General features: G+C 37.3%; 1 protein-coding gene across 1 annotated transcript; it reads right to left on the bottom strand.

Moving 5' to 3' along the window:
- Nucleotides 1–1,655: 1,655 nt before the first annotated feature.
- Nucleotides 1,656–6,593, bottom strand: pax4 (paired box 4). Its single transcript, XM_037761277.1, has 9 exons — nt 6,268–6,593; nt 5,865–6,101; nt 4,928–5,018; nt 4,200–4,340; nt 3,524–3,606; nt 3,386–3,443; nt 3,220–3,293; nt 2,468–2,564; nt 1,656–2,308 (listed from the first exon to the last, which is right to left on the bottom strand). Exons 1-9 carry the CDS (start codon nt 6,415–6,417, stop codon nt 1,992–1,994), a joined length of 1,248 nt encoding a protein of 415 aa, XP_037617205.1. The 5' UTR covers nt 6,418–6,593; the 3' UTR covers nt 1,656–1,991.
- Nucleotides 6,594–11,717: the final 5,124 nt, after the last annotated feature.

Below are 11,717 nucleotides of genomic sequence, written 5' to 3'. Positions count from 1 at the left end.
TGCTCCAAATGTAAGATTAATGGGCCTCATGCAGGAACAAATGTATTCTTAGATAAGTATACATAGTATATCATGTATAATTTGAATGAATCTGAAAACTTTTCCCGGACCCCCTGGCAGAGTGCCACGAATCCCACTTTGTGAATCACTGGTTTAGTCCAGTAATACGTGGGGGTCGGACCCCTCCAGAGGGTCACGAGATAAGTTTCAGGAGTTGTGAGATGATTAATAGGGGAGGAATGAAGAAAAACCAAGTTCTGCTAATCTGAATACATTTTTTGTACTTTGCTTTTATTTTTTTAGACACTGCTTTTATGTAAAGGGTCACAAATCGAAAACGTTGGGAACGACTAATTTAAAAATGTACCATATGATTTGTTTTAAATGTCAAATCTTAATCTGTCAGCTGGTTATAGACTGTCATCAGGTTAAATGGGCGTTATCAGTGGTTATCAGCCTCATAGATGTGAGTCAGTAGGGCCCTGCTGCACCCAATAGTAGGTTTTATCATTGATTCACATGGTTGATCACTGAAAGAAGGAATAAAAGAAGACGACAGCGACCGTAGTAATTATGACAAATACTTGTTTGTTTTCAAAATGTAATGTTTCAGTTTTACAGCGTGTTAGAAAATGTTGCTTTCAAGTTTTGCTTTCACTTTTACAACGTAGTAGGTGTAGCAGGCCCCTACTGACCCACATCTATGAGGCTTATAACCACTGATAACGCACCTTTAATGAGCTGATAACAGTCAAATTGGGTGCATGTGTAAAGTGACAAACTATCCCTGTCAAATAAATGTCGTGAAGTAAAAAGTACAGTACAAGTACCTGGAAATTGTACATAAGAACAGTACTATCATTGGCGACCACTATCAGCAACACTAAAGCTGGCCTCAACAAAATAGGGTTTGGAGGAGAAAAGCATGCTCCCATTTCTGACCTAAATCTATTTAAAAGGCTTTCATATGATTTACATTGGCAGTAGAACTCACAACACAAACGCACACCGTCATGTGGAGATGTAATTTACCTATCTGGCTTCACAGCGTTAAATTCCAACAGGTCATTTTGCCAGTAGGCCACTTCCATTCTGCTGACCAAGCTGTTTGCCTTCTGATCCCAAACCTTTCCTCAGGTGACCAATTATCGTGAAACTCCGAGTCTTACCGTCTCCTCGCTGTAGTAAAGGGATCTAAAGGAACTCAATGCCTCTGCCCTGTTGCAGTCATAAAAGCTGATACCGAGCAGAGCAGATATCAGGTCATGTTTAGACTTTTTGAAGCTATACTTTTATAGACGCTCCCACTGGCCCTTCCTGGAAGGAAAATGTTGGAGGAGTGCCGTAACCTCCTTCTGCACTGAAACAAACAGACTCTATAAAAGAGATAACATCCATATTATCCAGTGGTAACCTCAAATGATCCATGGAGCTATGATTTATGTCACACTGCTGTAGTTAAAGTTGTGCTCAAATATCGTTTCTGTTTTGATATTCTCTGTTAGCACTGAATGTACCCTGTAAAATCTACACCCTTTCAAGCAGAATATGTATTCATTGGCTTTAATCACACCTTGGCATATAAAAGCCTTCCTTATTTCTTGGAAACTTACATAAATAAAAATCATCACTTCGTAAAATAAATCATAACCACCTTTTCTCTGCAGCTTTATTCGGCACTTAATGTCTGACAAAGTTGCACGAACTTTGTCTTCTTTACAAGTCAGTTTTAAGTGGATTAAATTAAGATCCATCAGGGTTGTCTGAGTTTACAACAAGAGCTTTGAATTTAGAATAATACTTAAGATATTAATTTATGTTACACCTTATTAATTCAACGAAAAGTGATGAGTGAATCTGCAGTGCATTGTAGGGGACCAGACTGTAATGCCAGCAGTCCTCTGTCGCCCTCTGCCGGTCAGAATGTGTCCCTCCAGTCTGGAAATATACAAACATGCTTCACCACTAGTTAGAAAAATGTGACCATGCATTTAGTCCAGGTAGCGATGTGGATTCACATCCCAGGGTAGAAACCTCTCATCTGTTTGAAACGGGCTCCAAGTCAAAGAAATGCCCTGCTGGTTCCAGCACTGAGTCACTGGCTGGTCTGTTAATCTTATTGTCTCCAAAGGGACGGACGTCCTTGTGTCTGTGTGGTGGTGGTGGTGGTTCAGAGGGAAAGTGATTCTACCTCTGTGGAGATCCAGTGGAGTCTTGTCTGTCACGGTCTGGGCCGTCATTTTATTAGACGGATGGAGGAATGAAGGTGGGACTGAGATGGATGTCACATATGCTGAATTTCTCGTACCTGTAGGTCAGATTGAAGGAATTAAATAGGTACTTTATCTAACTTCTAAGGATACTGCAAAAGCATGTTTTTTTTTCTTTTATTTGTGTGAAATATTGAACACCTCAATCAGCAATTAACAACTGAACACACTGATTTGATAAAAAAAAGATGTATTACCTGTTTCTGTAGGGAAGAAGTAGCCATTGTGCAACTTCCTGGCGACTGTGTTGTACATAGGGGAGGCGTCTGAGTTCTCACAGTAGACTCTTGACACCTTCAAATCAAGAAAAACAGAGTCCAAATGTGACGGATAAACCAAAAGACATTTTGTATTTCACATATATATTTAATATTTAATCATATTAGTCATTAACCTTTTAATGTTCTGCTCAACTGTTTGGTAAAGCACTGAGTTTTGAACTTAACTCAACCTAATTTAGCCATCTCTACCACTTGGTTTATGTATGTTATGCTCAAAAAAATCCACTAGATGTCGCTGTGTCTTTAAATACCATGCCTTTTCAGTCCGCCTCCTTACAGGTGGTTAAGGACAAAAAAGTCAACCCAGCCATGAGGACTCTGTTTGGTCTAATTTTCAAAGGTATAGGCATATTTTTTCGACATATTATAGCTTCAGAGGCCTTACTGAACAGAATTACGTAACTTGATACTGATATAAAAAAGTCTAATATTACATTCATAACATTAAATATTAAAGTTGAAAAAAAAAAAACATCTTTAGGTATTATTTAGTAAGACTGGGTGCGGTTTGATCCGATTTGATTGACATTGACCAAACAACACACCAACTGCTAAATCCTGATTTGTCAGAAAATATTGTCTTTGTGTATGACCCCATCATTCATAGTATAGGAAAAAGTTTTCAGGGCCTTGAAGTTTGTCTCACAAAGTGTTACTTCACACTGTACCTGTTGAGATGTGAAGTTGTGTGGTATTGTTGGACTCACAGGAACAAAATCTCTTTGCTTTTCAAGGTCTGCAGCTGTCAGGGAGAAAGACATTTCGTTAAATAATGTATTAGCCTAAGCATAATCTTTCTAGGGCTTTGCCATAAACTCACACACACACACTTACTCTGTGTCCTTTGTTTGTCCTCCCTCCTCCATTTCGCCCGTCTGTTTGAAAACCAGATCTGTAAGAGACACACAATCATGTCAGGAGCGGAAACATTAAATGTTTGATTCTGCATGATTTAAAATGACGACTCTATACCTTGATGGTGTCCTCAGAAACTTTGGTCTCGGCTGACAGTTTCTCTCTCGTGTACATGTCCGCATACTGGCTGTGAGAGAATTCTGATACAGGAGACAGAAACGTTGATTTAATTGAGCTTCTCTGAGTGGAAAAGATGCAGTATTGTGTTAGTTTTGCGACTGTTAAAGAGGACCTATTGTGCTTTTCAGGTGCATACCTCTATTTGGGGTTTCTACTATATGTTTACATGCTTTAATGTTAAAAAAAACACTTTATTTTTCTCATACAGGCTGTGCTGCAGCACCTCTTTTCACCCTCTGTCTGAAACGCTCTGTTTGAGCCGAAAAAAGCCTTGCTGTGATTGGTTAACCAAACCAAACTGTTCGAACTCCACTCCAGCTCCGCTCTAACTAGTTCTTTATTGGAGGGTGTACCAAACTAGATGCTAGGCAGGTATTATGCAAATGTATTACTCTGTGACATCACCATGTTACGAAAGAAAAGGCGGGACTTCAATCGAGGTGTTTCAGGCAGTTCAGGAGCAAGCAGTGTTTCTACGAAGGAGAGTAACTACTTTTGGTGTGGACTTTGGGCTTTGTAACTTTGCAGACCTTTTAAATGCACAAAAAACTATATAAAGGAAAAGGAAAAAGCACAAAATCATAACAGGTCCTCTTTAAAGATTCAAAGTCACCTTGCTCGAGTGCTGTGCTTTGCTCCGGGGTGAAGGTGGTGCGGTTTCGGTGCTGGGAACCTTTAGGCTTCTGGTCATTGCTGCATTCCGTCTCAGACATCTTTCTCCTGTTCACTTCATCTTGAATCAGAGAATCCAAATCTGCATAATATACATACATTACATCAGCTTGCTAAAAATCCAAGAATGTTATGCTGGTTATTAGACCTATAACAGATCTCTCTCTTTGCTAGTTCAGCCACATTTTAATGTACTAGGCAGTATATAAAAACTGACAATAACCTGATATTTTCAGGTGGAATTTCATTCATTCATTCATTCTCACTGTGCAATATCATTTTCCACTTGTGCAATTTTGTTAATAGTCCGTTTACTGTCAATACTGTATATACTGCTCCTATTTTTATACTTCCTTCTATTTAAATGGTTCATATTTTGTTACACTTTGTTTAGCTCTTTTTTACTGTGTTTTTTGCAATATCCCCTTTGCTCCTGTACACTGCAAATTTCCCCACTGCGGCACTTATAAAGGAATATCTTATCTTATCTTATCTTATTTATGTAGATTTATGTGTAGGTATTTATGTAAATCAACAGGCTTAATATTTATAAAATGGTTAGATTAGGTTCTTTGGGAAATTATGCACTTTGCCCTGCAATATAAAGTGACTGTGTTCCATAAAATGATCATTTTCATTAGTCCAGTGACCTCCACATGTGACCTTTACCTTGTTCAGTCCTGACGTGCGCATTGATCTCCATGCACATCGGCCCATGGTCCAAGTGGATCTTTCTTAAAATCCGATTTATAGACGACACCTTGCGGAAAAACAACGTGCAAAATAAAGCATCATGTCAAATGCATGGGGACATTCTCAGTTTCATGAAAACCAAAATGTCAACCTAAACAATTGCTGTTAATTTACAGCAGGATTTCAACAGTATTAACCTGTTATTGCTAAAAACAGTGCTTTACTGTTAATACAAAAGAAAACCTGTTAAATTACGCTCATAGGCCGTTTTTTAACTGAACTATAATGCATTCTTAAAAAACAGCACTTTACTGCTGATCAACTGTCTAAAGTATCATCAGTAACAGTTTCATGCAGTATTTCTTTAATTCTGGGACCTGATCTGCACATGTGAGGCTTGAACATTATACATGATTGGAAAATCAGTGAATTAGCTTTATTGTTCTTCACTCACATGTTGTTATGGTTTGCATTCTGTGCTTATAGCCAGCTATAGACATACATTTTGGGGAAAAGTGTCAACAAGTCTATTATAGCCTTTTTCCTAACAAGTGCCTTTAATTGTATTTAGTGTGACTATTCCTATGTCTGTAACCTGCTAAGTCTATTTATTTAGGCAAAAAAGTATGTTCATTAAAATGTATGTACAAAATAAATAGTGCATTAAAACAAATCAGTAAGATAATGTAAAAGAAAGATGGAAAAACAGCTATATATTGTATCTTTAAACAGTAAATTAACTGTAAAATACTGTGAAATTAATAAAAAAAAAACAGTTCAAACTGTATTTTTCATTAACAGTACAAAGCTGTACATTTCAGCGACAGTATAATAATGTTAATTTAAAGGCAACCCTGCATGCTGCCAGTTCTTTACTGTTATTTTACTGGGAAATTCTTAACAGTGCACTTACACTGGGAACTTTGGAGACTTTGCACATCTGTGCTGCTGCTGCTGCTGCTGCTGCTGCTAGAAGACGTTTTCTAATTTCCCAAGCAAAGATGGTTGGGTTTTCCCGTTTGCACTGGATGATTGTGGAGATGACACCCGGGGTGAGAAGCCGAGGTCGACTCCCTCCGATGGTCTTTGGCTGCAGGAGTCCGGTGCGTCTGAAGCGACTCAGGATCTTACTGACGCACCCGTTGGACACCTGGAATACACAGAGAGGTTCCACTTTTCTTACATTCTGAATTCTGAATGTGATGTTCCTATTTGCCAAAACTGACCATGTGCGTGTGAATATTAACACAAGACGTTTATACGCCAGTCTAAAATGTGCTTATTTGCGCAACTTGTGCCAAAAGAGTTTTACGCACCCGAAGTATCCTGGAGATGTGGCTCGGACGGACTCCCTCTGAGGCCAGCTCGATCATCTTCCTCCTCTTGGACTCAGGAAGAGGTCTGCCGTTCAGGAACATCCCTCCTAGCTGGTTGACACCTCCACCACCTTTATCAGAACACAGCATGTTTAAATATGTCTTTAGAATAAGTGGTTTAGTTATGGAAAAGGGAACTGACAAAATAAGGAATATGGAGGATGGTTTTGAGAAGAGATGGAGTTTAACAGAAGGAAAAATATAGTTACATGCACTGTAAAAAAAAAAAAAGTCTAAAATAACAGAAAATGTCTTTATCTTTGTAATTAACATAAATAAACTGTAAACAACCAGTAATTATCTTTATATAATTAGCCTTTATTTCTGTAATTTTACAAGAAATATTTTACTTTTAACATATATTTATTGTTAGAATAGTCATACACCGTAAATCTAAGACCATTTATATATAAATCACAAATGAAACATGTAATTTTACGTTGCAAAAGCCCAAATTTTCATTAACTCTCAGAAGTTTTGCAAAACAAATCTGTATTTTTTACAAGAAATATTTTTAGAATTCCATGAAATCCTTTTCTTCTAACATGAATAAATAGCAAACTTAAAAAATCACATTTATAGGCCTAATATAGTTCACATTTGGAGTCTCAACAAGAGGTATAATTATAGGTGTCTTAGAATCTAATTATAGCCTAAAAACTGCAGAATGATAAAATAGTAAAAAGTAACCTTTATTTGGCAGATCGTTTGTTCCACACATCTCCTCTTGGTCCCAGCAGCCTTGATGATGGAATTGATGACAACAAACAAAATGCGTAATGTTTCCAGAAGTGTCCAAAAGTCAATTGTCCAGGTAACTCCTTGTATCTCTGGTGACAATGAGGAGAATGACGCCCTGCAGCAGACCTTTATAGGCCTGCAGACCTCAACATGACGCGGTGGCCTGTTAACCTGAAATGTCAATATTGCCTAGAAGTTAATGTGGGCATTGTAGATTTAAAATGAGGCTTCACGTTAGTAGCTCTTTACATAAGTTAGTTGACATAAATACGTTTAGATAAATATAACAATATCCTGGTTTCCATTCCACTAGTCTTTTCATTATTTCCAGGGATTTAAAAAAAAAGTAAAGCAGTGTGATTTATGTACTATGCAGAGGAAAGTGGGTAGATTCATGATTCAGGAAAAGATTCCTCCAAAGAGCCCTCCAGCAAGTTGTTATTTAAATTAAGGAAAGTCTAAATTTGAGTTTGATCTATAGTTATTATGCACATCAAATATTTAGTAATAAATTAAAATATAAATAATAAAACAAAAAAAAAATGATTTCTGAGTTGCATGTGCTTGATAAACCAAGTTAAATAAGATATTACCAAGAAATCAAATCATCTGTGTCTTGTTTTGGTGCCATATTACATACATTTAGATGGAGCTTTGCTGTACCAGAAAAGTGAATTTACTGCACCTGAATAGAGTTTACCACATTTGGTATAGGAGCCATAAACAATATTTCCACTTTTGGATCCTCTTAAATTGTGATTTGGATTCAACATGTCTGTGTAGTGCTGTAACCAGGAGAATCAGCCATAGTAATATTTTAAAGTTTGGGAAGTCAGACTGCTTCCTTTTTGCGCAGTGGCTGCCTGCAGTCTCAAACAAACCAGATTTCCAATGCAACATAATTCAGTCCTTAAACTTTCTGATCATCCTACTAAAATGAAGGCACTCTTTTCCAAATCATTTCAAAGTAGCTAAATGATCAACACTGGGTTGTTTCATTGGATTTAATGGGGGGATTTGTGTATGTCACGTGATTTGAGCATCCTTTTCCCAGGTTAAGTGGCTCAGATTAAAAAGGTAACTCTGGTCTCCTTTCATAAAACAAACATTTGGAAATCTGCCTCTGCCATATGGTAAAGTGCTTTTGATAAATCATAAATCCATCACCCCGGTCTCTCTTTTATTACATTTTCTTTTCAAAACGTGAACAAATAGACTCGTGCATAGGGCGCAAGCGAGAGGGCCAATTGGGGGGATCTGGTTTATCCAAGAAGAGGGAGGCTAAAATAACCCTCACAGATGTTCCCTTGGGCAGCCAGCAAGATAAAAATGCGTTGTAAACGTTTCAAAGGGAAATATTTGACGAGCAAATATTAGCCTATGTGAAAACCCCACATAGGGCTCGTCTTTTGGCCTGTTTAATGACTAATTGAATATCATTAGTTGGGTCCACACAGATCGAAGTGCCAACGAAAATAAAGGCTCAGATTTTAAAAATGCCATATGGCACCAAATTATACATTAACCCACGAGTTAGAGGACAATAATCCTCTCTGTGTATAATCAGCCAGGGTTACATAGAGGACAGCCATTTTTTTGGACACCATCGTCTCCTTGCCAACCGAGACATAAGGACAAATAAGGCTTTTTATTTATTACCAGGGAGCTGATGTGCTCATTGATTTATAGGACTTTATTGCACGTGCAGTCTGTGCCAAACGAGGTTGATTAAAGTCCTCAGGTTATGTTGTTAAGGCAGTAACACATTATATTATGGTGCGTAAATTCTAATCCTGGCTCTCCAAAAGGAGGGAGTTTAAATGGCTGACTGGTGCCACAAAGATAAGTATACATTTCACTAAAACATCCTAGGTGTTTGTCTGGTGTATAAAACATCTATATTGGTGTTTTACTGCGCCTCCAAGCGTTGACAATTGTGTGTAATTCATCCGCGTAAAAAGGTGACCAGAAGCTCTCCAAAGCGCACTGAGATGCAGAGTGCGCAACGGAGCTGCCTCCATGCTCGCTTGGCTGGCAGTTTTCTCCACCCTGTTATGAGATTTATGAATCGTTCATGTTTTTGATTTTAATTTTTTTTTACTTTAGAAAATGTTTTTTTTTCCATTCTATGAGCGCAGTCTCTTGTGTTTGTCCTTTATTATTAATAGATCTCCTCCCTCCAGTTTATGTCTGTGGCCAAATGTGCCGATTTCAGCAGCAGTCTGTCTTAACATGCCATTCAATTTTCAAGTCTTAAATGCTTTATTTTTTTTTAAACAAGTCAAAGGATGTGACCTTAAGGTCATTGGTAGAATTTTTCACTTGTTTTTATTTCAAAACATTTAAATAATAATATAATAATAATAAGTTTATTTGTAGAGCACTTTTCAAGCACAAAGTGCTTTCCAAGGAAATTCACATAATGTACAACAGAATACACTGAAACATAAATAATTAAATAAAAAACAATAGAATGGGAAAATAAAGAAACAAGCATATACATATTCATACAGTTACATATGCACATATATACACATCAGCACACAAACATACAAAAAACTATAATTCAGCTGATTGAAAAAACATTTATTTTATAAAAGTGGGTTTTAAGACTTAAAAGTTGTGACCGAGTCTGCTGATCTAATGCTAATTGGAAGACTGTTCCAGAGTCGGCTTTTCAGAAAGACTCAAAATTGGATACCTGACCTGTTAATTACACATTTTATGCAGCCTGGGTTAAAGTGCCTGTGTTTTACAATACTTCGTATTTCCACATTACCAAATCTTCCACCATCGTCTTAAACTAATTACATACATTATGAAGAGATATGTCATTGCATCTTTTATTCTAGCATTGTCTTCAAATTGTGTTAATCATCATATTTTCTTACAACACAGTTAAGCTATCCTATATGCCGCTCACTGGATATGTTCTCTTGTTCGGACCATTCTCTGTAAACCCTAGAGATGGTTGTGCGTGAAAATCCCAGTAGATCAGCAGTTTTTGAAATACTCAGACCAGCCCGTCTGGCACCAACAACCATGCCACGTTCAAAGTCACTTAAATCCCCTGTCTTCCCCATTCTGATGCTCGGTTTGAACTACAGTAAGTCGTCTTCACCACCTCTAGATGCCTAAATGCATTGAGTTACTGCCATGTGATTGGCTGATTAGCTATTTGTGTTAACAAGCAATTGAATAGGTGTGCCTAATAAAGTGGCCGGTGAGTGTATAAGCTCTATCAGTGCCCTATAATAATAACGTCCCACTGGAAAAGAATGGAACATCCAGTGCGCCTTTATGAAACCTACAGTGATGGAGATGTCCTATGATGCGCATTAGCCAAAGAGTGTGTAAGGCAAAGGTTTGTAGCAGACGCTTAGGCTGCTACAAAGACAATTGCATAATACCCTAAATTTGAATTTAACATTTTTTTTTTTTTTTTTTTTGCATTATGAATGTGAAAACGTTTCCTACATTTATATTTGTATTTTCATGAACATTTTTAGCTGTGCAAGTGCCCAACCACTTCATACCATTTTTGTCTGCATTTTCTCCAATCTGATACTATCTGATTGTGTATCATGTAAATCATCTTTTGTTTCTTTTTTTTTCTCAGGTAACATCATGATGCCAGCTTCTCTCCTGAATCTGCTGAAATAAGTGAGTATAGCTTATTATGTATAGAAATAAAAAAAATTAACTAATAGAAATTAAGAGTCAGCTGGAAACTGAGTAATAAATATGGAAGATGGCTTGAATTGCCTAAGATGAATATGGTACATACATAATATAATAATAATAATACAAAATATATTTGCTTGATAATGTTTAGTTGTTGACAATCTATAGCTAACATCCCTCTTGTCACCACTGACTGACTGACTGTACTGAACATCCAAACTACTTAAACATGATCACAAAAAATGCTTATAGTGAGTCAAAATGTCCACCCTGCAAGTAATCTCAGTCAACTCTGCCAGGTGTTGACATGTGATGTGACACTATTGCCAAGCCACTATAATTTGTAGCATACACACCTACAGTATGCATGGACAGAGGTAATGGCGTGTGGAAGGGAGGTTATTTGTAGCCATAAAACTTGATTAGATATGTACTTAAATACAAGAATAGACCTAAAGGATATGAAACTTACACTCTACTATAAAAAAAAAAAAAAAAAAAGCTTCTTCTTAGTTAAACTGACTTCTTTCCTGGTGCTTTTTACACAGCTAGTGCTGGAGTTCAGGGCACATGCAGAGGATGCTGATACAAACTATGTGACAACAGTTCAGCAGATACAGACAGGTGACAATTAAAGCATTCCATACACATGGGATGAAAATGAGGTACATCATACACTGTGGCCTTCCCAGTTTCCAAATCTTAACCCAGCTAAATACCAATGGGAGACATTGGACCACTAGAGAGTTAGAATCTATGCCAGGGAGCATTTTATCTGTCTGCCTGTCTCTCTCTGTCACATACAGTTCGTATAGTAGTCACTTTTGGGAATTAATGTCAGAGCATTCAAAGAGTCATAAAAACATCTCAAGGTATTTAGCCTGCAAATATTTAGAGAAGGTCTCATGAGCATTAATGTTATTTTCCAGCAATACCCTGCTTCCCACTCACACGGTTACTCACAG

Source organism: Sebastes umbrosus, chromosome 23 (assembly GCF_015220745.1).
Source record: "Sebastes umbrosus isolate fSebUmb1 chromosome 23, fSebUmb1.pri, whole genome shotgun sequence".
NCBI classification, from domain to species: Eukaryota; Metazoa; Chordata; class Actinopteri; order Perciformes; family Sebastidae; genus Sebastes; species Sebastes umbrosus.
The sequence above is the reverse complement of the archived record's forward strand: the minus strand, read 5'-3'. Positions and strand labels throughout refer to the sequence as shown.

Coding starts and splice junctions, on each gene's coding strand:
- pax4 (XM_037761277.1), bottom strand. CDS start 6,417: ATGCTGTGTTCTGATAAAGGTGGTGGAGGTGTCAACCAGCTAGGAGGG. Junction 6,102..6,267: donor ACATCTCCAGGATACTTCGG/GTGCGTAAAACT, acceptor TGTGTATTCCAG/GTGTCCAACGGGTGCGTCAG. Junction 3,607..4,199: donor AAGCACAGCACTCGAGCAAG/GTGACTTTGAAT, acceptor CTCCTGTATCAG/AATTCTCTCACAGCCAGTAT.